This window comes from Lotus japonicus, chromosome 2, assembly GCF_012489685.1.
Source record: "Lotus japonicus ecotype B-129 chromosome 2, LjGifu_v1.2".
NCBI classification, from domain to species: domain Eukaryota; kingdom Viridiplantae; phylum Streptophyta; class Magnoliopsida; order Fabales; family Fabaceae; genus Lotus; species Lotus japonicus.
This window is the reverse complement of record NC_080042.1, coordinates 77,492,500-77,520,117: the sequence shown is the minus strand read 5'-3', so window position 1 is coordinate 77,520,117 and position 27,618 is coordinate 77,492,500. Positions and strand designations below refer to the sequence as shown.

At 35.1% G+C, this 27,618-nt stretch overlaps 3 protein-coding genes across 3 annotated transcripts; 2 read left to right on the top strand and 1 right to left on the bottom strand.

Annotated features, from left to right (window-relative positions):
• The first annotated feature begins 380 nt into the window (after positions 1-380).
• LOC130739798 (phosphate transporter PHO1 homolog 10-like) lies at positions 381-5,925 on the top strand. The gene is made up of 14 exons (XM_057592210.1): positions 381-474; positions 1,082-1,567; positions 2,492-2,840; positions 2,949-2,997; positions 3,171-3,242; positions 3,321-3,450; positions 3,556-3,676; positions 3,834-4,092; positions 4,363-4,467; positions 4,548-4,592; positions 4,681-4,830; positions 5,010-5,288; positions 5,368-5,504; positions 5,639-5,925. The coding sequence occupies exons 2-14, from the start codon at positions 1,102-1,104 to the stop codon at positions 5,739-5,741; spliced, it is 2,265 nt and encodes a 754-aa protein (XP_057448193.1). The 5' UTR covers positions 381-474; positions 1,082-1,101; the 3' UTR covers positions 5,742-5,925.
• A 327-nt stretch (positions 5,926-6,252) lies between these two features.
• Positions 6,253-9,754, bottom strand: LOC130739799 (uncharacterized). The gene is made up of 4 exons (XM_057592212.1): positions 9,576-9,754; positions 9,122-9,211; positions 8,164-8,431; positions 6,253-6,896 (listed from the first exon to the last, which is right to left on the bottom strand). The coding sequence occupies exons 1-4, from the start codon at positions 9,616-9,618 to the stop codon at positions 6,599-6,601; spliced, it is 699 nt and encodes a 232-aa protein (XP_057448195.1). The 5' UTR covers positions 9,619-9,754; the 3' UTR covers positions 6,253-6,598.
• Positions 9,755-25,067: 15,313 nt separating this feature from the next.
• On the top strand, positions 25,068-27,607 carry LOC130737067 (transmembrane emp24 domain-containing protein p24delta9-like; the record flags this gene model as incomplete). Its single annotated transcript, XM_057588836.1, has 5 exons — positions 25,068-25,092; positions 25,840-26,015; positions 26,345-26,563; positions 27,162-27,238; positions 27,334-27,607. Coding segments are annotated over 5 exons (642 nt in total), but the record flags the coding sequence as incomplete, so codon positions are not given.
• Positions 27,608-27,618: the final 11 nt, after the last annotated feature.

Genomic DNA, 27,618 nt, shown 5'->3' with positions numbered 1-27,618 from the left:
CGACTTCAACCTTCTTGCAGAGTGTGAATAACAAAATCATAATCTATCCATTTTTCTTTTGCATAACCGGTTTGAGTGTACTAGCTAGTTTCTTCTATTCGGTGTTTCCAGCTGATAAAAAGAAATGATTATGATCCTCACTTTTCAGTCCACGTGCCTGCGCCCACCGTGATTTTTGGGATGGAAATGAGACACGCAGCACTACCTATCACCTGCCAACACATCACAAGCCAATAGAGCTTGCTTAGTTGCTTTCAAGTTGGTTTCTGTAGTGGCTTCTTACTTTTCTGTTAAGATATGTTTGGACTTTAGCTAGACGGTTATATATACAAGAAAAATGAAACTAAAAATTTCCAAGTTTTTAAAAAAATATACCTAATAAAAAATTCATGTTGTTCTCTTGTGGTGTGGTATAAGTGTTGAGTCCTGCTGCAGTTAGCCTACTTCTGAGTTTTTCTTCCTTGTGATTTTTGTGTAAGATCTTGTTCATTAAACAAACAAGGGATGGTTTTCACTTTTCCAGTTTTGAATACTATGATGTGATAATGTATTAATGTTTGTTCTTAAACCATATGGAATACTATGCTACGTAGAATGTAGGATCCCTTGCAAGTGGTTTTCTACCATTGGCTTTACATTAAAACTTCTTCAAACCTCAATGGCTACATGTGTCAGAAATGCTACTCTTTTAATCTTCATTCTTATCATGAATTTTCTTTTTCCTTCTATGTATTGCATACTTGCATGGCACAAGGCCGGCCCAACACTAAATGAGGTCTAAAGCCAATTTAAAAAGAGACTTTTTTTTTGGCCTTTTTGACTTAATATTAAAACTTTGTTTTTTGGGGTCTTTTTTACTTAGTAAAAAAAATTTTTTTGAGGCCTTTTTTTCTTAGTAAATTTTGTTTAGGAAGCCTAAAGCCCTTGCTTGGGTGACTTTGCCTTTGGACCGGCCCTGAAATTAAGCTTTCTTGAGTCTCTGGATGGAGGCAACAGTCCAAATTCTATGCTGGCCATCTAAATTTTTACTGAACGTACAAACAGTGCAAGCCCCTAACAAACACCTCATTTTCCTATGTAGACTTCCAAAGCTGAAAAAAGATGACATTTAAGAAAGACTTCAAACAACAAATGGTGCCAGAGTGGGAGAAAGATTACATGGACTATGAAGGCCTCAAAAGAATATTGAAAGAGGTCAAAAGCAGCAAGCAAACTACATACAACAGGTCCTTGCATCACAGATTTAGCATTGAAAGAGCATTAAGTGGAATACACATGCATGGTAGCAATCATCAGGTAGAGGGGGATATTGAAGACCAGGTTATAGATGTTAAGACATTAGAGCAAGATGGTTCCAAACAGGTATATGAGACCAACTTTCAAAAGGAACATGAAGAAGGAGGACAAGCTGAGTCAAGATTCTTTCAGAAGCTTGATGAGGAGCTCAACAAGGTCAATGCCTTCTACAAGGATCAGGTGGAGGCAGACAAGCATGAAGCAACACTTTTGAGTAAACAAGTAGAGGCTTTAGTTGCCTTCAGGGTAAAGGTTAAAGACCCTGATCAAGGTAAATGCAAAATTGAAACTGTACTTTGTTTTGTGCATGATTCTTTTGGGTAGACTTGCAAGTTTTAGGAGACAAAATTTGATAAATATACAGCCAGTGATAGTTTTCTATGTTGGAGTTTAGAAATGAAGTCAAAAGAAAAGATATAGGATCACAAAGAGAGGCCACCACATAATGTTCATATACTTGCCAGGTACAAGTATATATTGTTGAGAACCAACGACATAGGCCTCAACTGGTTGATGAGGTAGAGTTAGGCATAAATTAAATTTTAATATGGTATCAGAGCCTATATCATGCCTATCTTGAATCTTTTTATTGGAGTGGCCTAACCCAAATTCTAATTGACCTAGATTCTAATATGCTACCAGAGCCTATCATAGATTTGTTTATTAGGTCATTGATAAATGGCCACCCGTAGGTGTACAATCCTGTAAACTTCACCCTTCAGATGTTCGTCACGCCATCCATCTCTGGCAGGGACTCACATTGACCGGGGATACATTGACAAAGATATGACTAAATAAGTTCTTATAAAATGGTAGAAAAATCCTCAGCCCTCAACTAGTTTTTAGTTTTTGAGTAAAGTTAGGCACAATCCAAATTCTATTAAATATCAATGATCTTCATTATAAAGAGCTCACAAGCACTTATAGTGGCAGTTAAGGATAAGTTTGGGAAAGCAAAGTAGGTAAGCCCTTATCACATGAGAACTTAGGTAAAAAATAATTTCACAAGCTTATTCAAATAAGCTCAAAAGAAGTAAGTCTTAAGCTATTTTTGTAAGTTAACAGTACATCTACTTAAAGGCATATATCATAAAATAAGCTCTTTCAAATACACCAACTAGTTAGTGATAATCATTGCAGTTAATTTTCTCAGTTAAATATAGTCTTAAAGTCTGAGTGTGAGCTGAATCTGCAGGATTGCAGCAGATGACTTCAACATCTAAAGAGAAAATGGATCAGAATCATCAGCAAAAAGACTCCATGGGTGGAACTGAAGTTGATCCTGTTCAACAGGCCAGTAGAGATACTCATCCCGAGGAGGAAGCACACAAGAATTACCAAAGAAGAGATCCCATGGAGATCCTTGAGAATGTAAGGATTGATAATGCTACTCAATCTCCAATATCAACAATTAAAAGTGTATTTACAGATTCCAATGATGATGAATTAAGTTTCAACAAAGAAGAGCTGAGAAAAATTGAAGGGCAACTGAAACTTGTCTTTATTGAGTTCTATCAGAAACTCCTACATCTCAAAGATTACAGGTAATAAACAAATCATAGACCTTTCAATTTCCATTAAAGTCAAATGGTCTTTCTTTTCTGAAATAGTGTTACCATGTGCTTATATATTCATACAACTGGATGCAACAGTTTTATGAACCTCTCAGCATTTTCTAAGATCATGAAGAAGTATGAAAAGGTTAGAAGCATATTTAGTACCTTGAAACTTCCGCTTTTATTTTCTATTTCATTCTTCAGAAATTCAATACTGTACTGAATACATTTTAAAGAAGATTTTTCTCTTTAGAAGAAGAGTTCTGACAAGATTAGTTTAATTTCATATTATTTTTTCTAATATTTTTGGTTGGAAAGATTACATCAAGAACAGCATCAATGGCATACATGAGAGTAGTGGATAACTCCTATCTGGGAAGCTCTGATGAGGTTTGTTGGAATCATGTGTGTCCATTCACAGCATAATCATGATGTTCTGAGCAATGCTATCCGCTTCATCTGGTTTAGGTTAATTTTCTTTTGGAGAAGGTGGAGTCTACCTTCATCAGGAACTTCTCAAATTCAAATCACAAAAAGGGAAGAAAATTATTAAGGTCAAAAATGAAAAGAGAAAGGCACAGCATAACATTTTTTACAGGTAAATAACAATGCTGCTTAAAATAATAGTGTGTGAAAGATCTAGTTGAAGTATTTCTCTGAGCACTCTGTCGACTAATGTTTACCTTGTCTTATTACTCAATAGGTTTCTTTTCTGGTTGCTTTGTTGCCCTTTTAGCTGCTACTATTTTAAGAATAGTATCTCAACGATTAATGCAGAACAAAGTGGGGACATTTTACATGGAAAACATTTTCCCACTATACAGGTGACAGTACATTTGAGAAACTTGTTTCTTATCTGTATGTATGCTGATTAAAGATTCAACTTCGCTTTTATTATGTTTCCTTTATATTCATGGTGACTCATTTTCTGTTATCAAATCCAGTCTATGCATTGTTTAAGATTGGTGTAATTTCTTGCAGTCTATTTGGATATATCACTCTACATATGCTTATGTATGCTGCAAACACATACTATTGGAAGCGTTATCGGGTGAATTATCCATTCTTATTTGGCTTCAGGCCTGGAACTGAGTTGGATCATAGAGAAGTGTTCCTTCTTACCACTGGTCATGCAGTGGTTGCAGTGCTATGTTTCTTGATAAATTTGCAGCTGGAAATGAACCAAAATACTAGAAGCTACAAGACGGCCACTGAACTTGTTCCTCTGAGCTTAGTTGTTGTAAGATGCTTAATTTATTTGGACAACAACCTCTAGATTGAGTATTTCATACATAGTTTCAAAATTTCACCTGCTTCAGCCATTGGTCGTTGAGAGTCCGTTTGGATACTCGTCAGAACGTATGAAAGCGAAGGCGGAGCCGGGATGTGTTATTTTTTCGTTTTCATACTTTTTGATTGGTATCCAGACAAAGTCCTGACCACAATTTGTTCTGAACTACACTTGAGTGACCTCTTCAATTATTTTTTGAACTTTTTGTTTCATGTGCAGCTTGTTCTTTTGATCACCTTTTGCCCTTTCAACATTGTATACCGTTCAAGTCGTTTCTTCTTCATCAAGTGTTTATTTCGTTGCATATGTGCCCCTCTTTTCCCGGTAATAGAAACAGAACAAAATTTTGAACGACAGTTTAAAGGACTAGATGGATGCAATTCAAAACTAACTTATCTTTGCAGGTAACACTTGCAGATTTCTTCTTAGCTGATCAGCTTACAAGCCAGGTCTCGTACTCCCTTGGATTTCATGTCATAAACAGATCAATGTTTGATAATTTGATACAGTAATCCCATTTTCTAATTTTGACTTCAGTTCCAAGCCTTCAGGAGTTTTGTGCTTTACATATGCTATTATGGCCTTGGAGAACGTTCAAGGAGGGAAAGCAAATGCCAAGGTTATGGTTTCTACAATGGACTGTATGTCATGGCTGGAGTCATTCCTTATTGGTTTCGCCTCGCACAGGTTCATTCAAATCCTCTTCATATGTACCTATTAAATTGGTATAGGTGAGGTCCTTAAAATGTTTATGAAGAGAGAGATAAGACACAAAATTTTAACATTTGGTAGCATGAGAGAAATTTCACATGAGAGGATCCTAATCCGCCTTCTAGGTATCTCATACACTAGTAACATTTGTGCAGTGCATGCGTCAATTGTATGAAGACAGAGATATGGACCATGCAATCAATGGTTCAAAGTATCTTTCAACAATTGTTGCCGTGATCATAAGGACTGCCTTTGAAAGAAAGAAGGGAAGCACTTGGAAAGTGTTGGCACTCATAAGTTCAGTTGTGACAATAATGCTGAACACATATTGGGACATCGTCAAAGATTGGGGGCTTCTGCAGAGGCACTCAAAGAATCCCTATTTGAGAGATAAACTAGTAGTTCCACATAAAAGTGTTTACTTCTTAGCCATGGTAACAAAGACTTGTGGTCTTCTATATATATATTGTTCTTGTATAGATTATCATTCAATCTCTCTTGGTAAATCCACAGGTCCTGAATGTAGTTCTTAGACTTTGCTGGGCGCAGTTGGTGCTTGAACTCAACTGGAAACCTCTTCATAAAGTGGCAATCACAACATTTATTTCCTGCCTTGAAATCATTCGCCGTGGCATTTGGAACTTCTTTAGGTAAATTTGTTGACAAGAAACCAAATTTTATGGCATTTGCTTTTGTATGTGTATTCTTTTAACATTTTTGTATAAAGAAGTAGCAGTGTGAGGAGTGGCATTACTTACATGGATGATGGTTTCCAATGACTCAGGTTGGAGAACGAGCACTTGAACAATGTTGGAAACTACCGTGCCTTCAAGTCGGTTCCTCATCCTTTCAGTTACTATGATGACAAAAATGACAAAGATGACTAGTAGCATCCTGCTTCAGTGCAAGATTACACCAGCTACAAATTATATTTTGATTTGGATGTAAAACATGTCGTGAAAGAAACTGGAATGTTCACAGGATTTGACAAGTTGTACAATTAAAAAAAACTTATTTTTGTTTGTTATGAAGCATAGAAAAAAGTGGTTGTCTAACTTACCCTATTGATTATAGTTACTTGTATATTTCACTACATTGATAATATTGCAATTTGCAAACCAATAAAAGGTCACTTAGTAAAGGAGATGTAAAATACAACTCACTCAACCTTTCTCTTCAATTTTTCATGAACCTAAAAGACATCATCGGTGATGGAGTAGTATTTTCTTGGGACAGAAAATAGTGATGGAGTTACGGAAATGTTGATCTTTCTGTCCCTATACGAACACTAGTTTCTGTCAGCATTACATTTTCTTTTTCTAGTTGCTTTTATTTCAGACCAAAGAACATAAAAAGATGCAAATACATATGTTAGTGGTTTGCTCATTGACCACACTGTGCAAGTAAGTGGCCTCTTTCAAAGTTAAATAATTAACATTGAAGGATCAAGTTAGCTCAAATGACAGTTCATCAAGGCAAAGAAGTAACCTAAGACATACTTCAATTTTTACACAACAAAACACTCCAATTTCAAAGCATTAAATAGATGCGTTTGGCTTCATTTCTCTTTTACAAGACTTTCCAACTTTAAACACCACATAAGAATACCTTGACTGTTAGTACCAATGTCTTGATACGGTAAACTCAGGCTTTTGGATTGCTGACTAATTTGACAAGATAAACCCTTGGTTATGAAACTGATTAAAAATCACATTGGATGATGACAACCAACAGAAGACCATATTCAATCTGAATCATGTCTTCTCTTCTTATCTTTCTTGTGTCTCTTCCTGTCGTCTGAATCACGAGAATGCCTCTTCTCACGCTTCTCGTGCTTTCTGTCCTCGCGTGAATGCCTCTTCTCACGCCTTTCACGTTTATCTTCCTTCCTCTCTTCACTTCTCTTTCTTCTACTTTCATCCTCAGAAGCATCTTCAGCCTTCCTTTCAGACTGATTTGGAACAGATGCATTTTCCTCCACGGCTGGTGTACCACTAAGAGAAAGCTTTGAGGATCCGGGTTCTTCCCAAGGCTGGGGTGCTCTGTAGACAATAGGAAATAAGTGAGAAAATATAGGCAGAGAACTCATTCACAATAAAAAAGATTGATGGCCTGAGTTTCATTTCCTAGGCAAACGAATTCAGTCAGTATAATCAAGAAAATCTAATCAGATTTTTAAACAGCCAGCATATATAAGTGCCATTTTTAAGATTCTAATATCTATGACAAATTATTCTAAAATTATCCCTTGTCAACCATCATTTCAAATTGCAATAACCAAAGAAGTAAAAATGACCAACTTGGACATCGGAATTTTCATATGAGATTATTGTTCCCTGTTCTTATTTCATACACCACATCAATTCATGTTGAGTAAATTTCATATTCATGTTAGACAGCATAGCCAAGGAGTCTGGGCATTTAAAGTAGATAATTTACCTCTACCTAAGGACCTATGTTCATTTCACAAAGTTACAAGGCAACTCTCCACCAGCCATTTTCCTGTCCCCACTCCCCTCCCTTTGGCTCACGAAATACAATGAACGAAAAAGAAAACAAGAAAATAGAAAAGATCCCTATATCATATTCTCAAAATCCAATACCAGTTCTTCCAAGTAGATATCTTGTTAGCACATTTTGGTCATATTCTAAACAAAGGGACAATTGTGCTATTTCAAAGGAAAATGAGCTTTATATAATTAAAAGGTGTTTTTCATATAAAAAGCAAAAAACTTCAAAAAAAAAGTTCTCATAAAGACTATAGTTCTGAAAGAAAGTTCTATGAAGCTTTATCACAAAATAACATTTTTAGGCTTGAACAGGGCCCAATGCCACCAAGACACAGTCCTGTTCCACCAAATCATAAACAAAAGGGTTGCTCGATTTCCAATAGTAATCACAATTAAAAAGAGTGTTACTAGACTACTTATTGGATCATCTGATGTTTCAACAAATCTAAAATTTGGCACATGAAATTCAAACAGTCAAACTGGACTAATTAAGCTCCATGAATGTTTGGTTGTAAAGGATCAGATGAAATATAAATCTTCTAAAAGATGGGGACGTCACCACAAGAAAAAACTTAAATATAGTACATTAGACTTTACATAGTAAATTAGTAAATAAGAGTAATAATCTTATTTCACACATGTGACCGCAAGCAAACCTACATTCTTAATTTAATTATTTCAAATTATGAGCTAAGAAAACATGAACAACTGAAACAGAGAATAGCAAAAATTAATAAATAAATCCACACCCACTTCAATTCTTTTTTTTTTTAAAGAATTTGTTTCTTAGTCAACTTACTTTGCAAAACCAAGACCTTGAACGCTTGCTGCTTCAGCATGACCTGCACCTAAGTCTTCTGCTGTAGACCCTCTTTTCACCAGTTCTGAAAACTCATGTTTATCAAGACGGTTACCTTGAGGACGGTTAGCACGTTTAGGAGCTAGGCCAAGTGCTTCCCTCATTGCCTGCTCCTCCTCTTCCTTAATTCTTTTGATCTCTTCTTTTGCAGCCTCCATTTCTTCTGTCTGGGACTTTTTATCCCTGGCATACCAGAAAAGATCTTTCCCTGTTGAATCAAAAGAGAAGATTTGAAGATGCTCTATTGGAGAGCCAATCAACAGTATAATACTATAATGTTTATATGCGTGTGTGACCCTTTTTAAGCATCCTAGAAACAGGAAGAAGGAGGATACTTTAACTTCTATGTATCTCTTTAGCCCTCTTCATTCTATCCAGCTTCTTATATGTAAATTCAAGTAACTTAAATAGAGATCTAAAATTGCATTGAATGACATTCATCTCTAACTATAATTATAATTTTCTTTAAAAAAAACATATGTCCAAGGCAAAACTTAGCATATGCTATGCTTATGTAGTTATGTTCCACCACGTTACCAGAAAGATTATGCCATAACCTAAAATCCAATATCAAAATGAAGAAAATGAAAGTTGTAAATTACCACACAATGTGTAGCCTGAGGTAGAGGAGCACTAAGAAAAAACTTAGGTGTAGGGGAGCAACCCTATCAGCTTTGAATTGAAATGTTGGAACATGGCCATGGATTTTTTAGACATTCTAACAGCATAAAATCTTAGCTTATATAAACAACCTTTTTCACTGGATTCTTTTATATTTCCAAAGACTTACTAATTTTAATTTACTCAGACACCTAACTCAAATTTCAAACATTTGAAATGCATGTTAAATACTATAAACAAGAAATAGTTTAGAAATTACATAAACAATTGACTTTACCTTTCTGCCATCTGCCAACAGGTGCCTTGATACTATGACCAAGATAGTTCTCTCTATGTTTATCAACCTTCACATCATCCCAAGTGAATTCTGGGCATTAGAAGCAAAACACCAAAAAAACAAAATAAAAAAAACCATCAATACAAACATAAGGAAGATTCAAACTTTTATCTTGTAAGCATGAATTAATATGATCAAGGTAGGTATATGTATATATAGTGTCGATTCCAAAGAGGTAAACATAAAAGGGGGAAAAATCAAAACCCTAATTTGCAGAAACCGCCCATAACACGAAATCGAAGAACGAATTCATGAAATTAACAATACAGAGAGGGTTTTGCAAGCTTCAATTTGAGAGATTCCAACAAAAAAAAAGTAATTAATCAGAAAAAAAAAGGAGAAATTGGGGAGAAATTGAAGGTGGGTGGCGGAGCATGAGGAAGAGAAAACTTACGATCTCGACCGCCACGGACGCCGCCTCTTGTTGGATGATACATGGTGTTGTTGTTGTTGTTGTTGTCGATGACCCAACTTCACGATCGTGAAGAGAAAATCCTGAGAACTTCGCTTTTGTGTGATTGCTTGTTCAAGTGTTTTTTCGGAAAAAGGCTTCTTGGATTTATTTTTTTATTTTAAATAGCCACTTATATAAATTGTGGAAATTGTTTGGGTATGTTATGATAAAAATAGTTTGATATATGTGGTCTATTAGTCTATAGCCGATTTTTGGGATGATTTGTCATCACCAAGAAACTCTAGCATATCTGTTAGATAATTTGACTCCTTGAACATTAAGTTAAGGATTTGATCTGTAACGGTGAGTATGAAGAATGTTTAATCTTTAAGTCTCTGTATGATTAGTCTCATTGATTTTTCTAGTTACATATGGAAGATTAAACAAAATTAAGCAAGAACATCTTGACAAATCAGGGGGCACAAGTAGGCAGAAGTTTCCAAATTTGCCAGCAACACCTAACACTAGTTTTATATTTAGCTAACGCATCTGCAACCTTGTTACGCTCCCGTGGAAAATACTCAAGATAGTCCACAAACACTTGCCAACTGCGATGTAACACCTCCCGAACCTGCTGAATCACGTCCCTGTGCTAGTATTGGCCCACATCCTGAGCTCATAGCACCACCTCCACCACTTCAGCACAATTCGAAAAACACGACACTTTACGGAAGCTAAGCTCTCACACGTGTCACCAGCCCTCATAGAGAGCTCATGACTCTGCTAAAAACACATCTACAACACCGCAAACCTCGATAACCATCTTCATCATATCAGAAATTGAGTTGTTAGCTTAATTAAAATAAAAATACGAATAAATGAGTTTATCAACCATGATAGGGGAATAATAAGAATAAATGAGTTTGGACATCCCTTAGGTACCTTGCTTGCTTGTTTGTTTGCAGTTCTTGTAATGAATACTTGTTTTGATTCATGTGTTTGATGTTATGGCTTGATTTTATGATGATTGATTTGATGAGTAGCTCTTGATGCTATTATTACTATAGATGTTGAAATTTGCTATATTCCACTCTTCCATGATGATTTTGGAGGATTTACCTTAGCTCCGTAAGTAAGGTAATGTTGAAGAATGAGTCTTGGCCCGTGGGCAAGTTCACGAGTAATCAGTGGCGGAACTATAAAAAATACCATGAGAGGGCCAAAAAAAGATATGAAACATAAATTATTTTTTTTTATTTGGAATAGACTCATATAGACATATATACACAAAAATTAGTGACTAAACTAAATTATATACTCCTTCAAAATTTATTATAAGTTATATTAATAATGTTGGAAATTGGCTTTTTTTCATTTTTTACAAATTTTTCTATTGAAAAAAAATATTCTTTCAGTTATTAGTTTTTTTGAGAAATTTATATATTAATGTTATGCTCTACGACTATTAGCTTTTCTTTGTACCAAAAAAAAAGACTATTAGCTTTTCTTTGTACCAATAAAATAATGTACATGAATGACTAAACAAGTTTACATACCTAGAAAAAACACAAGGAAGTTTGTCAAAATGAAATATAATGAAAAAATGGCTTGGGGAGGAATTGAAGACGCAACCTGGCAGTCATATGGCATAAGCAACAACCACTGGGACAACATACAAAATATGACCGACAATGCATAGGTACATATATATACAATTTCAGACGTGGCCTTTGGGGGGCTGCAGCCCTCCCCTGTCTCAACGTGGCTCCGCCACTGCGAGTAATGTGATTTTCTGGCTCCGTGAGCATATTGTTTTATTATTCCTTGGCTCTATGAGCAAAGACATGTATACTAGTTTTACCTTGGCTCCGTGGGCAAGCTTATGTGATGTATGTCTTTCTGGCTCTGTGAGCAGAGACGTGTTATGATTGATTTCCTTGGCTCCGTGAGCAAGGTTTTGCATAATTGATTTCCTCTTGGCTTCGTGAGCAAGAGTGATTCTAATGAGTTGTCTTGGTCTCGTGGATAAGATTTGCTTTGGCTCCGTGAGCGAAGCCATGTGATTCTTATATCTGATTACCATGGTTATCTTGGTGGAAATGAGCATGATATGTAAGCTACTGTGTGGCTCATTTATGTTTTGTTATTCCCTGATGGGATTGTGTTGAATGGCTTCTCATCCCTTTGTTATTTGTTTGTTTTTTGTTATTTTTCTCCTCTTCCTTAGGTAACAAGCACTGAATATGGAGACTTTGGGAGTAGATCGAGTTTTGTGAGCCGAAGCTATTAAGCCACGGTAGCTACCGGTGGGTAGGAGCTTAGGACTCAGGATCATGCATTTGTATACATCAGGAACTGGTCGTTGACTATAAGACTTAAGAAGGCTTCTAACTTAAATTGTACTTAGAGAGGAACAAAAGAGCCAACAGTTTGGGCCAATGCAAAAAAGGGGAGACCCAAATCACGTTTTTGCACAAGGGTAAATACGCGAGAATACATTGGTATAATGCTAATTCATGTTAAAACCTTAGTCGTTCAATTATCTCACTCAGTCACGCCTCACATAAACCACCATCGTCCCTCTCGCTCTCCGATTTCTTTTCCTCAAGTTCACCCTTCGTTTTCTTCTGATTTGTCTCTTCCCAAAGGTAAGCCACCATGTTTTGTTTGTGCTTGTGATGGTCTATGATTTGGATAATGAACTTGTGATGTCACTTGTTGGTAATTGAGTGGCGCAACAGCAAATTTAGAAGCACAAAAACTTTTGGCTTAAAAGCATTTGCTGCCCCTGATGTTTCAGGTTTGTGCAATTGACACCCCCCATCTATTTTCGTCCATGTTTGTACCCTTCATGTTTTACAAATGTGCACCGTTTGCCCCTCCGTCATTCTGCCGTTTAAAAAGGGTGACGTGGCCGTTAAATGCCACGTCAGCATCCTACGTGGCGTGACACGTCATTAAAAGAAAATCAGAACTTGGTAAAAGGAGGTGGGAGGATTTGAACCCATGACCTTGAATTAGCAAAACACAGACTTTACCAGTTAAGCTACTCAATCAAATGTTGAAATTATGACCAACGTTTTATTTATAGCATACTTATTCATCAAAATGTAATGAACTTGAACCCAGATAATTCTCATCATTTCGTTCCCTTCATCTTCATCCATGAACTTCTTCTTTATCCTGATCCACATACAACATTCTCTCCTTCTCCTTCACTCAATAACCGAAAGCAACAACTCCATCATCCCAAAAACCTCTTTCTTCTCCTAATCTCCATTTTCATCTTCAAATCAGAGCCCAAACCCATGACCCATAACCAGAAAGAAAAGGAAGATCAAAGAAATCCTCATCCCTGCCAATCATCAACAAACCCAGATACTGAGCCGCGTGACCACCATATTCTTCGTCGGGTCATCTTCACGCTGTCGTGGAGCCTCCTCGATCTCGCCTTGTACTATTGCTCAATTTCTCTCCTCCTCCCCTTCAGGTCTCAATTTGGTCTCTCTCTCTCTCTCTCGTAAACCCACATGATGGTGGCGGGTTTGCAATGAACGGAGGGTGGAGGCTTTTGAGTTCTGACGATGGGGGTTTCAGTTGTTGGTTATGATAGTGGCTGGGGCGAAGGTTGGTGTGGCTCTGGATGGTTGGGTTTGTGCGGTTGGAGGTTCTGGGTTCAATTTATTCAGGTGTTGGAGAATGGTTATGGTGATTGGGAATGGTTGTGGTGATTTCCGTTTTCTGATTTCTGAGATTTTGGGTTGTTGTTCTGGTAGTTTTGGTGGCTGTTGGTGATTATTTTGGCGAGGTTCTGGGCGATGGAAGAAGGTGGTTCAATTCGGTGGTGAAGGTTTTCAGGATGCAGGGGAGTTGTGGTTAAAGGATGAGAGGTTTTGTGATGATGAAGGATGAGGTTATGACATGGTACAGCTTTGTGATTTCCATAGATTAAAGGGAAGGAAACAGTGTTGATTCTCGTAAACCCAACAAGGGTTTTGTTGTTCGAAATCGGAATCAGATGGGGGTACTCGGATTTTGGGGTGAGAAGCTTCATGGGGTAGTTTGCTGAATTGATGTGTATAGGTTTAAAGGAGGGTAGATAATATAAATAATATTGTGTTGTTAGATATTACAATTATCTATCTAGTTCAGTTGGTTAAGTGTTGTTTTTGACACTTGCATGGCCTGGGTTCGAATCTCACTTGCCCTTTTTTCTCAATTTTAAACGTAATTTCCACGTGACAGGTAAAAAAAAATTAAAAAAAAACCACATCAGCCCCTTCCGTTAATTTTTTAACGTCAATGTGACAGAGGGGTACTCACTACACCTTTCAGTATCATTAAGGCTTCGTTTGGATTGGGGGAAGGGGATGGAGTGGAGCGGAAGGGAGAGAGGGGTTTGAAAGATCCGTTGTTTGTGTAATTAAAAAAAGGATGGAATCAGATGGAAACCAATGGTATCAATTCCATTACTTTCCCTCACTTTTGCTCCCTCCCAATTTGGGAGGAATGGAATGGAGCAAAAGAACTGATGTCTTGTAAAATTATAAAAATACTAATATACCCCTCATTAACCCACTCTCCCACGTTAAAAATAACCCCTTTCCCACGTTCTGCTATCTGCTACTTACCTGCTAAGTTTTTTTTGGCCTTTTTTTTGTTATTTAGTTGTTCGCTCTCATTATCTGTCTTGCTCTTCTATTTTATTTTTTTTACATTAATTCATCTAAATCTTGTTTATTAATATTGGAGTATAAACAACCATAAGAAATGAACACCTAATCGTAAAATTGGGATGGTTCTAAATAAGAAAATAAGGGTGTCACTATTTCTACTCGGAAAAAAGAAAAGATGAGTGAAGATATTTTTTTTGAAATAGAGCAATTAATAGTTAATAGTTTTATAGTAAGGATAATATAGGAAAAATAATAATAATAACTTGTACCACTCTGTCCATAACCCAAACAATAGAGTGGTAATTTTCCTCCGCTCCATCATAAAATACCCAAACAATGGAATAAGAAATTTACTCCGTTCCATTCCACTTCATTCCGTTGCTTCGTGTTCCATTCCGCTCCGTTCCATTATGTTCCATCAATCCAAACATACCCTAAGGGTACAAACATGGACGAAAATAGATGGGGGGTGTCAGTTGCACAAACCTGAAACATCAGGGGCAACAAATGCTTTTAAGCCAAAACTTTTATTCACTTGTGAGAACCTGAACAAAATAACTTCCGAGCAAATCCAACTCCAAAGATGACAGCAAATAGATGACAATAAAATAAAATGGAGACACAGAAAATTTTAACGTGGAAAAACCTCAATAAGGCACGAGCTAGAAAAGTAATTCACTGTAGAAAAATAATGATTACAAAATAATGTCTCATGTCATCAAAATCTTCACCCAAAAAGCTGGAAATAAACCCCCAAACAAAAAGGGAAAAACTACACCAAATAAAGGTGGAAATCGGAGATAGAAAAGAAACCACAACAAAAGGGTAAACCACCCAAACAGTAGAGAAGATAAAATCCCAAATAAAAAGGGTTAGAATAAAGAACTCACAGACATGAAGGACATACTAAAGTCTTACCCAAAACGGAGAACAAACGATGTACCAGAAAATCTGTCAATGACTTACAAAATCCTTCTATATCGTAGGAAAAAACCAATGCTTTTTTATTTTTCTTCTAAATGATGGTTCAATTTCTAATTTGATAGTCCAAAAATGTATTTGATATGCTTGTCTTAAGTTGAATATGACATATGACAAGATTAAAGAAACAAAGTTAGGAGCATTTAGAAGAAAAATAAAAACTTCTAAGAAGAGGAGAATTAAAACAATGCTTGTCTTAAGTAAATTTTTTTTCTGATTTTTTTTTTTAAGATTATTTATATAGAAGAGGAGTATTAAAACAATTTTTTTTTCCTATTTTGTATTTGTATTTCAATTCCAAGGTCGGAGTAACGCTGAAGGATGGAGAAGGCCCGAAATCAAAAAACAACAAGAAAAAACTCCTAAACTTGATATGTTTGGGTTAAGGCTTCTTATTTATTTTTGTGTATCACAAGGACGTCATCCCTTCGAGGAGATGTCGTCTCTTGACACATGTCAAGGGAATATTGACCGAAGGACAACGTCTCTTAGTAAGAGTGAGTCTTCTTAATAAGAATATAAGTGTTGAAGCTAAAGATTTAGTTACTCATCTATTAAAGGTTGATCCGAAACAAAGGTCATTATCATTCTCCTTCTTCTCATTGATTGATGTTGAAACTATAATTTGTTATTTGTCACTATTAGGTACGCTTATTTGTGTGTTTGTTGTGTAGGCAGGATGTATCCGTTGTTGTCTCTCATCCTTTCTTCAGGACTCCAGAGATGATATTAAACTTTTACGCAGAAGTTGCAAACAAACTGAACTCAACTCTAGCCCACAACAAAGCACTAGAGAAAAAAAAAAAAGCGTGATTGTCAACTTGACCAATACTCATGGACTGTACATTTCGATATCAATCACAGTCATTACCTCGAAGAGTTCAACGAGAAGCAACGGAAAAATATTTTTGTCCATTGGTCTATGATTTGGATAATGAACTTGTGATGCCACTTGTTGGGAATTGAGTGGCGTAGTGGAAAAATAAGAAGCACAAAAACTTCTATTCAGTTGTGAGAACCTGGACAAAATAACTCCAGAGCAAATCCAACTCCACGATGACAACAAATAGATGACAATAAAATAAAATAGAGACACAGAAAATTTTAACGTGGAAAAACCTTCTCAATATGAGAAGTAAACAACCACGAGCACGAGCTAGAAAAGTAATCCACTATAGAAAAATAATGATTACAAAATAATGTATCATGACATCAAAATATTCACCCAAAAATGTGGAAACAAACACCCAAACAAAAAGGGAAAAACTACACCAAATAAAGATGGAAATAGAAGGCAGAAAAGAACCCACAACACAAGGGTAAACCATCCAAACAGTAAAGAAGATAAAGTACCAAATAAAAAAAGGTTAAAATAAAGAGCTCACGGACATGAAGGACATACTAAAGTTTTAGCCAAAACGGAGAACAAACGACGTAGCAGAAAATCTGTAAGAAAAAAACCAATGCTTTTTATTTTTCTTCTAAATGATGGTTCAATTTCTAATTTGATAGTCCAAAAATGTATTTACTTTGCTTGTCTTAAGTTGAATATGACATATGACAAGATTAAAGAAACAAAGTTAGCAGCATTTAGAAGAAAAATTAAAAACTTTGCTTCCTGAACCAGTGTGAATCTTGTTAGCTTCTTTTGTTGAGCGAGATTGCTGTTACTATGCCTTCTTCTCTGTCAATTGATAGTAATTTTGTTGGTCATTGCCTTAGTTTTTTTATACATACTATTTGTAACACATTTGATACATATTATTTGGGCTTTATACCCAAGCTCGTGCAAGCCTAGGCATAAGAGATGGCTTGTTGGTTTGTCGTGAGAGGCCTAGTGTCTACTGTAAATCATCGAGTCGTCACTCAGATTGTTACTGACCCCTTGATTAATCAGTGGATAAGGGATACCTACGTTTGATTAATCTTGTGGCCAAGACCCCTCTGTGTGACTAGGGTAATCTGCAGACCAAAGTTTAGAGGTCAAAATGTCCTTCATCATCTACTTGCATGATTTAAAATTAATAATATCTTTTGTAATTTAACATTTTCAACATATTTGCATGTTTTCTTGTGCCTAATTCAATAACATTTTTTTCTTAAGTAAACTCAAAACGAACATGTGCTCAAGTTTTTGACACAAATGTTATCATACAATGTTATCCTTATCCCCTATTAGGACGAAACCTACTTCTTCTCACAAATTCATTTAAATTGTCTCATCATCTACTTGTATGATTTAAAATTAATATACTATCTTTTGTTATTAAACATTTCCAACATACTTGTATGTTTTCTTGCGCCTAATTCAATAACTTTTTTTCTTAAGTAAACTTATTTATTTATAATAATAAAAACAGTGAATCCCATAACTGAAAGCGACGTGCTCAAGTTTTTGACACATAATGTTACTCCCTCCGTTTCTTATTATAAGTCATTTTCTATTCTCTAGGAAACATTAAATATTTTTTTTCAAATCCACTCTCATATTTTATATGAAAGAGATGATGAACTTTCGAAATATTAATATGGAGAGAGAAAATCATAAGAAAGTAAATAAGGGTAATCTAGGAAAGTTAAGCATTTCCTTTACAAATTTATTACTATTAACTACTTTTTTTTTTAATATAAGAGAATTAGTTATTTGTTATTTATATATAAGAGCCGAGGGAGTATCATATAATGTTACCATTATGCAAACCATGCTTGCACATTCAATAACTTTTTTTTTCTTAAGTAAACTTATTTATTTCTAATAATAAAAATAATGAATCCCATAACTGAAAACAAACACTTGCTCAAGTTTTTATGCATACCATGCATAACACCATTCTTAGGTAAATTTATTTCTAATGTGAATCCCATAACTCAAAACGAACGCGTACTCAAGTTTTTGACACATAATGTTGCATCATTATGCATACCATGCATTTGCACCCTATTTTGCTTCATCTTTCTCATTCACGTGTTCCTCTCTTCCCTTTCGTTCATAGCTTGAGGTGATGGACAACAACAAACTTGTTAAAGGTACTTTGATTGCCACTACTCGTCAAGTCGATAGTTACGGTGGAGTGTGGAAAGGCAGAAATGTAGTATTCAAGTGCCCCCGAAATACAAGCAAGGTTACTGAAGAAATAAATTGTTACATAGACAACGATTATTATCGGACTATAGTTCTTCTACATGATTATGTAGAAAATGATGGTAAATTGGAGCTTATTCTAGAAAAGTCAACTTGTACTCTTATGGAACTATTCTCGTTTCTTTGAGAAGAAGGCCAACTTCCTTAACAACCTCGGAAAAAATCTTCTGTGGGAAAACAATTGGGAAATAGATGGGAAAGAAAAATATTTAGGTAACCCATCTCCCAAATTACTTAGTATAATAAGGTAATAAATTAACCTATATTTAATCAAATTATAGAATTGTTTATTTTTTTATTCAATTTCTTGTTTTTAAAACAGAGATATAGTTGATGCGGTGGTCTACTTGCATCGTGAGAAACCAGGGCTTCGTCCAAATTTTGAGCCAAATCATATTTTTATTTTTGATGATATGCGAGCCAAACTTTCAATGAGTAAATTTTTTTTTTCTGAATTTTGTTTTTTTTTTAAGATTATCTATATAGAAGATGAGTATTAAAACAACTTTTTTTCCTATTTTGTATTTGTATTTCAATTCCAAGGTCGGAGTGACGCTGAAGGATGGAGAAGGCCCGATATAAAAAAAACAACAAGAAAAAACTCCCAAACTTGATATGTTTGGGTTAGGGCTTCTTATTTATTTTTGTGTATCACAAGGACGTCATCCCTTCGAGGAGATCTCGTCTCTTGACACATGTGAAGGGAATATTGACCGAAGGACAACGTCTCTTAGTAAGAGTCTCTTAATAAGAATATAAGTGTTGAAGCTAAAGATTTAGTCACTCATCTATTAAAGGTTGATCCGAAACAAAGGTCATTATCGTTCTCCTTGTTTTAATTCTCCTTCTTCTCATTGATTGATGTTGAAACTATTATTTGTTATTTGTCACTGTTAGGAGCGCTTATTTGTGTGTTTGTTGTGTAGGCCGGATGTATCCGTTGTTGTCTCTCATCTTTTTTTCTGGACTCCAGAGATGAGATTAAACTTTTACGCAGAAGTTGCAAACAAACTGAACTCAACTCTAGCCCACAACAAAGCACTAGAGAAAAAAAAGCGTGATTGTCAACTTGACCAATACTCCTGGACTGTCCATTTCGATATCAATCACGGTCATTACCTCGAAGAGTTCAACGAGAAGCAGCGGAAAAATATTTTTGTCCATTAGTCCATGATTTGGATAATGAACTTGTGATGCCACTTGTTGGGAATTGAGTGGCGTCGTGTAAAAATAAGAAACACAAAAACTTCTATTCAGTTGTGAGAACCTGGATAAAATAACTCCAGAGCAAATCCAACTCCAACGATGACAACAAATAGATGACAATAAAATAAAATAGAGACACATAAAATTTTAACGTGGAAAAACCTTCTCAATATGAGAAGTAAACAACCACGAGCACGAGCTAGAAAAGTAATCCACTATAGAAAAATAATGATTACAAAATAATGTGTCATGACATCAAAATATTCACCCAAAAAGGTGGAAACAAACCCCCAAACAAAAAGGGAAAAACTACACCAAATAAAGATTGAAATAGGAGGCAGAAAAGAACCCACAACACAAGGGTAAACCATCCAAACAGTAAAGAAGATAAAATCCCAAATAAAAAAGGTTAAAATAAAGAACTCACGAACATGAAGGACATACTAAAGTTTTAGCCAAAATGGAGAACAAACGACGTAGCAGAAAATCTGTAAGAAAAAAACCAATGCTTTTTATTTTTCTTCTAAATGATGGTTCAATTTCTAATTTGATAGTCCAAAAATGTATTTGCTTTGCTTGTCTTACAAGATTAAAGAAACAAAGTTAGCAGCATTTAGAAGAAATAAATTGTTACATAGACAATGATTATTATCGGACTATAGTTCTTCTACATGATTATGTAGAAAATGATGGTAAATTGGAGCTTATTCTAGAAAAGTCAACTTGTACTCTTATGGAACTATTCTCGTTTCTCTCTGGGGTGACCTGTCAAATCATCAAGAAAATGTACCTGCCCCTTTCTTTGAGAAGAATGCCAACTTCCTTAACAACCTCGGAAAAAATCTTATGTGGGAAAACAATTGGGAAATAGATGGGAAAGAAAAATATTTGGTAACCCATCTCCCAAATTACTTAGTATAATAAGGTAATAAATTAACCTATATTTAATCAAATGATAGAATTGTTTATTTTTTTATTCAATTTCTTGTTTTAAAAGCAGGGATATAATTGATGCGGTGGTCTACTTGCATCGTGAGAAACCAGGGCTCCGTCCAAATTTTGAGCCAAATTATATTTTTATTTTTGATGATATGCGAGCCAAACTTTCAATGAGTAAAATTTTTTTCTGATTTTTTTTTTTTAAGATTATCTATATAGAAGAGGAGTGTTAAAACAATTTTTTTTTCCTATTTTGTATTTGTATTTCAATTCCAAGGTCGGAGTGACGCTGAAGGATGGAGAAGGCCCGAAATCAAAAAACAACAAGAAAAAACTCCCAAACTTGATATGTTTGGGTTAGGGCTTCTTATTTATTTTTGTGTATCACAAGGACGTCATCCCTTCGAGGAGATCTCGTCTCTTGACACATGTCAAGGGAATATTGACCGAAGGACAACGTCTCTTAGTAAGAGTGTTCTTACTAAGAGTCTTCTTAATAAGAATATAAGTGCTGAAGCTAAAGATTTAGTCACTCATCTATTAAAGGTTGATCCGAAAGAAAGGTCATTCTCATTCTCCTTGTTCTCATTGATTGATGTTGAAACTATTATTTGTTATTTGTCACTGTTAGGTACGCTTATTTGTGTGTTTGTTGTGTAGGCCGGATGTATCCTTTGTTGTCTCTCATCCGTTCTTCTGGACTCCAGAGATGAGATTAAACTTTTATGCAGAAGTTGCAAACCAACTGAACTCAATTCCAACCCACAACAAACCACTAGAGAGAAAAAAAAGCGCGATTGTCAACTTGACCAATACTCATGGACTGTCCATTTCGATATCAATCACGGTCATTACCTCGAAGACTTCAACGAGAAGCAGCGGAAAAATATTTTTGTCCATTGGTCTATGATTTGGATAATGAACGTGTGATGCCACTTGTTGGGAATTGAGTGGCGTAGCAGAAAAATAATAAGCACAAAAACTTCTTCTCAGTCGTGAGAACCTGGACAAAATAACTTCCGAGCAAATCCAACTCCAACGATGACAGCAAATAGATGACAATAAAATAAAATAAAGACACAGAAAATTTTAACGTGGAAAAATCTTCTCAATATGAGAAGTAAACAACCACGAGCACGAGCTAGAAAAGTAATCCACTATAGAAAAATAATGATTACAAAATAATGTCTCATGACATCAAAATATTCACCCAAAAAGGTGGAAACAAACCCCCAAACAAAAAGGCAAAACTACACCAAATAAAGATGGAAATATGAGGCAGAAAAGAACCCATAACAAAAGGGTAAACCATCCAAACAGTAAAGAAGATAAAATCCCAAATAAAAATGGTTAAAATAAAGAGCTCACAGACATGAAGGACGTACTAAAGTCTTAACCAAAACGGAGAACAAACGATGTAGCAGAAAATCTGTTAATGACTCACAAAATCTTTATATACTGTAGGAAAAAAAACCAATGCTTTTTATTTTTCTTCTAAATGATGGTTCAATTTCTAATTTGATAGTCCAAAAATGTATTTGCTTTGCTTGTCTTAAGTTGAATATGACATATGACAAGATTAAAGAAACAAAGATAGCAGCATTTAGAAGAAAAATGAAAAACTTTGCTTCTTGAACCAGTGTGAATCTTGTTAGCTTCTTTTGTTGAGCGAGCTTGCTGTTACTATGCCTTCTTCTTTGTCAATTGATAGTAATTTTGTTGGTCATTGCCTTAGTTTTTTTTTTATACATACTATTTGTGACACATTTGATACATATTATTTGGGCTTTATACCCAAGCCCGTGCAAGCCTAGGCATAAGAGATGGCTCGTTGGTTTGTCGTGAGAGGCCTAGTGTCTACTGTCAATCATCGAGTCATCACCCAGATTATTACTGACCCCTTGATTAATCAGTGGATAGGGGATACCTACGTTTGATTAATCTTGTGGCCAAGACCCCTCTGTGTGACTGAGGTAATCTGCGGACCAAAGTTTAGAGGTCAAAATGTCCTTCATCATCTACTTGCACAATTTAAAATTAATAATATCTTTTGTAATTTAATATTTCCAACATATTTGCATGTTTTCTTGCGCCTAATTCAATAACATTTTTTCTTATGTAAACTTTTTTATTTATTTCTAATAATAAAAAACAGTGAATCCCATAACTCAAAACGAACACGTGCTCAATTTTTTGACACATAATGTTATCATACAATGTTATCCTTATGGGCCCCTATTAGGACGGAACCTACTTCTTCTCACAAATTTATTTAAATTGTCCTTCATCATCTACTTGCATGATTTAAAATTAATATACTATCCTTTGTAATTAAACATTTCCAACATACTTGCATGTTTTCTTGCGCCTAATTCAATAACTTTTTTTCTTAAGTAAACTTATTTATTTATAATAATAAAAACAATGAATCCCATGACTGAAAACGACGTCCTTAAGTTTTTGACACATAATGTTACTCCCTCTGTTCCTTATATTTTATATGAAAGAGATGATGAACTTTTGGAATATTAATATGAAAAGAGAAAATCATAGGAAAGTAAATAAGGGTAATCTTGGAAAGTTAATCATTTCCTTTACATATTTATTACTATTAACTACTTTTTTTAATCTAAAAGAATTAATTATTTGTGATTTATATATAAGAACCGATGGAGTATCATATAATGTTACCATTATGCATACCATGCTTGCACATTCAATAACTTTTTTTTCTTAAGTAAACTTATTTATTTCTAATAATAAAAGTAATGAATCGCATAACTTAAAACAAACACTTGCTCAAGTTTGTATGCTTACCATGCATAACACCATTCTTAAGTAAATTTATTTCTAATGTGAATCCCATAACTCAAATCGAACGCGTTCTCAAGTTTTTTACACATAATGTTGCATCATTATGCACACCATGCATTTGCACCCTATTTTGCTTCATCTTTCTCCTTCACGTGTTTCTCTCTTCCCTTTCGTTCATAACTTGAAGAGATGGACAACTACAAACCTTAAAGGTACTTTGATTGCCGCTACTCGTCAAGTCGATATTTACGATGGAGTGTGGAAAGGCATAAATGTAGTATTCAAGTGCCCCCGAGATGCAAGCAAGGCTACTGAAAAAATAAATTGTTAAATAGACAACGATGATTATCGGACTATAGTCCGTCTACATGATTATGTAGAAAATGATGGTAAATTGGAGCTTATTCTAGAAAAGTCAACTTGTACTCTTATGGAACTATTCTCGTTTCTCCCCTGGGGTGACATGCCAAATCATCAAGAAAATGTACCTACACCTTTCTTTGAGAAGAAGGTCAACTTCCTTAACAACCTCGGAAAAAATCTAAATGTGGGAAAACAATTGGGGAGAAATTGAAGGTGGGTGGCGGAGCATGAGGAAGAGAAAACTTACGATCTCGACCGCCACAGACGCCGCCTCTTGTTGGATGATACATGGTGTTGTTGTTGTCGATGGCCCAACTTCACGATTGCGAAGAGAAAATTCTGAAGACTTTGCTTTTGTATGTTGCTTGTTCAAGTATATTCATGCATAAGGGCTTCTTGGATTTTTGTATTTATTTTAAATAACCACTTATATAAATTGTGGAAATTTTTTGTGTCTGTTATGATAAAAATAGTTTGATATAGCTGATTTGTGCGATGATTTGTCATCACCACGAAACTCTAGCACAACTGTTAGATAACTTGACTCCTTAAACATTCGGTCCAAGATTCGATCCTTAACGGCGGGAATGAAGAATGATTAATCTTAGAGTCTCGGTATGATTAGTCTCATGGATTTTTCTAGTTACGTATGGAAGATTAAACAAAACTAAGCAAGAACGTCCTAACAAAGCAGGGGCACAACGCTCATAGGCAGAAGTTTCCAAATTTACTAGCAACACCTAACACTAGTTGTATATTTATTTAACTCCTCTGCAACCTTGTTACACTCGTGTGGAAGATAGTCCACAGACACTTGCCAATTGCGTTGTAACACCTCCTGAACTTGTTGAATCACGACCCTATGCTAGTATTGCCCCACATCCTGAGCTCCCACCACCACCTCCACCACTTCAGCACAATTCGAAAAAGACGACACCTTACGAAAGTTAAGCTCCCACACATGTCATAAGCCCTCATAGAGAGCTCACAACTCAGCTAAAAACGCATCGCCAACACCGCAAACCTCGATAACCATCTTCATCATATCAGAAATTGAGTAGTTAGCTTAATTAAAATAAAAAATAATGTAATAGTCTGTCGCCTTGTGATCATATCATAATTTGATTTGTTAGGTTAATTAAAATAAAAAATAGCATACCTAGTCATGAAATATTATGGTCTTATATGCCATAAAACAATTGGATATCCTCATTGTGTAAGATTAATTTAACACATCTCAGTTAACGCATTAATTAAGTGGTAAGAGATGGTCAATGGACTTTTTTCATTCACAAGAACTATATAAAAACTATACTCAATGTCAAATTTTTAAAAAATAACAATTTAAAGTAGCTTTCAGTTTGACTGAAATATAGTTTTTTTTTAGTGTTGTTGAGTGTCAATTTGATTCCTTGGATGCGGTGACCTTGATGAACTTTGTTCCGTCATCGGGACATGCCTATGTTTCTCTAATTTGGGATATCAAATATTTGATGGGTCGTTCTTAACATGTTATTCTGCATCACACTAGAGAATGTGTTGCGGGCTTCTTGGCCGCACAACAGGACGATGCTCTTGTGGTTATTGATCACTCTCTACAGGACGATGCTCTTGTGGTTATTGATCACTCTCTTGAGAGGATGAGTCCTCTGGTGTTGGCGGATGCCATGGGTACATTCTCTGTGAAACCTTAGTAAGGGGGCCGTCTTTCTTTATAAATGGTAAAAAAAAGCTTTTATCTATTTATTTTAAAGATTTGACTGTAATTGTTATGATTTTATTAGTTTTGATCAGTCAACAACTTTTGAATAAAATTTTGCGACTCAATTAGTATAAATTAATTTTCTCTTAATGTCCTTTAAAAACAATAAATGTTTACCTATTACATTATAAAATAATTTTAATACATAGAATTTAAAATAAGCCCCAAATAAAACATTACCAAACTTAATAATTTACCCATAGTCAATTTTGTTAATCTGCTTAAAGAAAAAATAAAACAACCAACATGAAATAAACCATCTTCAATATACTACAATCACCACTGTTTGAAGCCATTTGCTAATCTGAATTTGTTATTCTTCTCAGCACACAATCATGTTTGGATTAAACCCACAACCCCATTTGCCAATTCTCCTTCTAGTTCTTGGATTGCTTTCACATTATTCAGTTCAATCCTTGAGGTTTGAAGTGAAATCTGGTGAAGTCAAATGCATCCATGAAGACATAAGGAAAAATTCCATGTCAATAGGCAACTACAGCATCGTCAATCCCAACGAGGGTCAACCCTTACCTGAATCCCACAAACTCATCGTTCGGGTACCTATCTACATCATTTGAAACAGAGAAAAAAAATCCAAACTGTTTTTAATGTCCATTTGTTCATTTTTTGTGCATAGATATAGGGAATTTGGATATGTTGGTTCCTATGGTCACAAACGGTTAAGATTCGCACTTCCAGAACATCAGCGTCTGAAATTGAAATTACCTTCCGCAAGTGCAAATCTTGATTGCAGTGACGGCTGAAACTAATGACTATAGTGAATTCATATCCGAATATTGAAGCGATGAATTTAATTTTCGGTTAAAATTTTTTTTTTTGGTACATCGGAAAATTATTTTCGGTTAATAATTTGATTTGTTGTTAGGTGGATACGCCTAGTAAGATGTCGAGTCACTTTGCAAATCATGTTGAGTCAGGACAGTTTAAATTCGAGACAACGGAGGAAGGTAATTACGTAGCATGTTTTTGGGGTGTGGAACACCATCCCAAGATAACTCTCTCCGTTGATTTTGAATGGGGGACGGGTGTGGCAGTGGCTGCCAAAACTGGGTTCAATAATGTTGCTAAGAGAAGGAACGTTGATGTAAGTCAATTTACATATGAACTATATTTTGAAGCTTATTTGAATAACTTTGTTTGTTGAATAAACTTTTGAATATATGATTATGTGATATATCTAAGTGAATGGTTAGATTGATTCTTAAAAATGTTGGTAGCTCACAAGTTTGTATAGAAGAAAGAAATATCTTTGCAGTTCTTTATTGTGTAAAATGTTGATTAAGTTAGTTTATGCAAAACTAACTAACTTGATTGATATTTTATACAATTAAGGACTGCAAGATGTATTGAAACAAATTTGCTAGTGCCAACACTTCAATAACCAATTTAACCATTCATTGATGAACATTTTACTATAAGTACTTAGTTAATGAAGTTATTAGTTTGCTTGTACTCAATGGAAGAAAACTATTTGTAGATCCTTGTTGTTGGTTTTTTCTGGTTTAGCTGGTTTACCTTTATGTTACTGAACTATATTTTTCTTTGTCTTTGTCTTGCTTTCTCTCTTTTTATTGTATGAGGGATTGAAGTACCTCTTGCACTCCTATTCTTAATTCATTTTGTATTATTAAAAAAAGTGAAAGAAAAATATTCTTCAATGATTTGTTTCACGTGTGTGACAGGCAATGACAGTAAGTTTATTCAATTTGGTGGAAACTGTCACTTCCATTCATGAAGAGATGACTTACATTCGAAATCGGTAAGCTATCTCACATTTGTTGGTGTCTTTTAATTAATCTAGTTTTCAAGTGCATTACTCTTATAATTATTATCATGAACCATTTTTTCTTTCAGAGAATTTGAAGATCTAGAGTTCACCTGGGCAACCAACACCAGAATGGCCTGGTTGGGTTTGCTATCATTTTTTGTCTGCTTCTCAGTAGCAGGGTTGCAGCTATGGCACTTGAAGACCTTTTTCGAGAAAAAGAAAATCATATAATTTTTTGTGATAGTTTATACACCTTTCTCATGTGCCCCTGTAACATATACGGTCGCCAATTTATAAGGATATGCTATGGGGTTCTCTAAATTATCTAGGACTATTCCCTTTTTATTAATGGAAAAGCAGTTTTTGTGGCA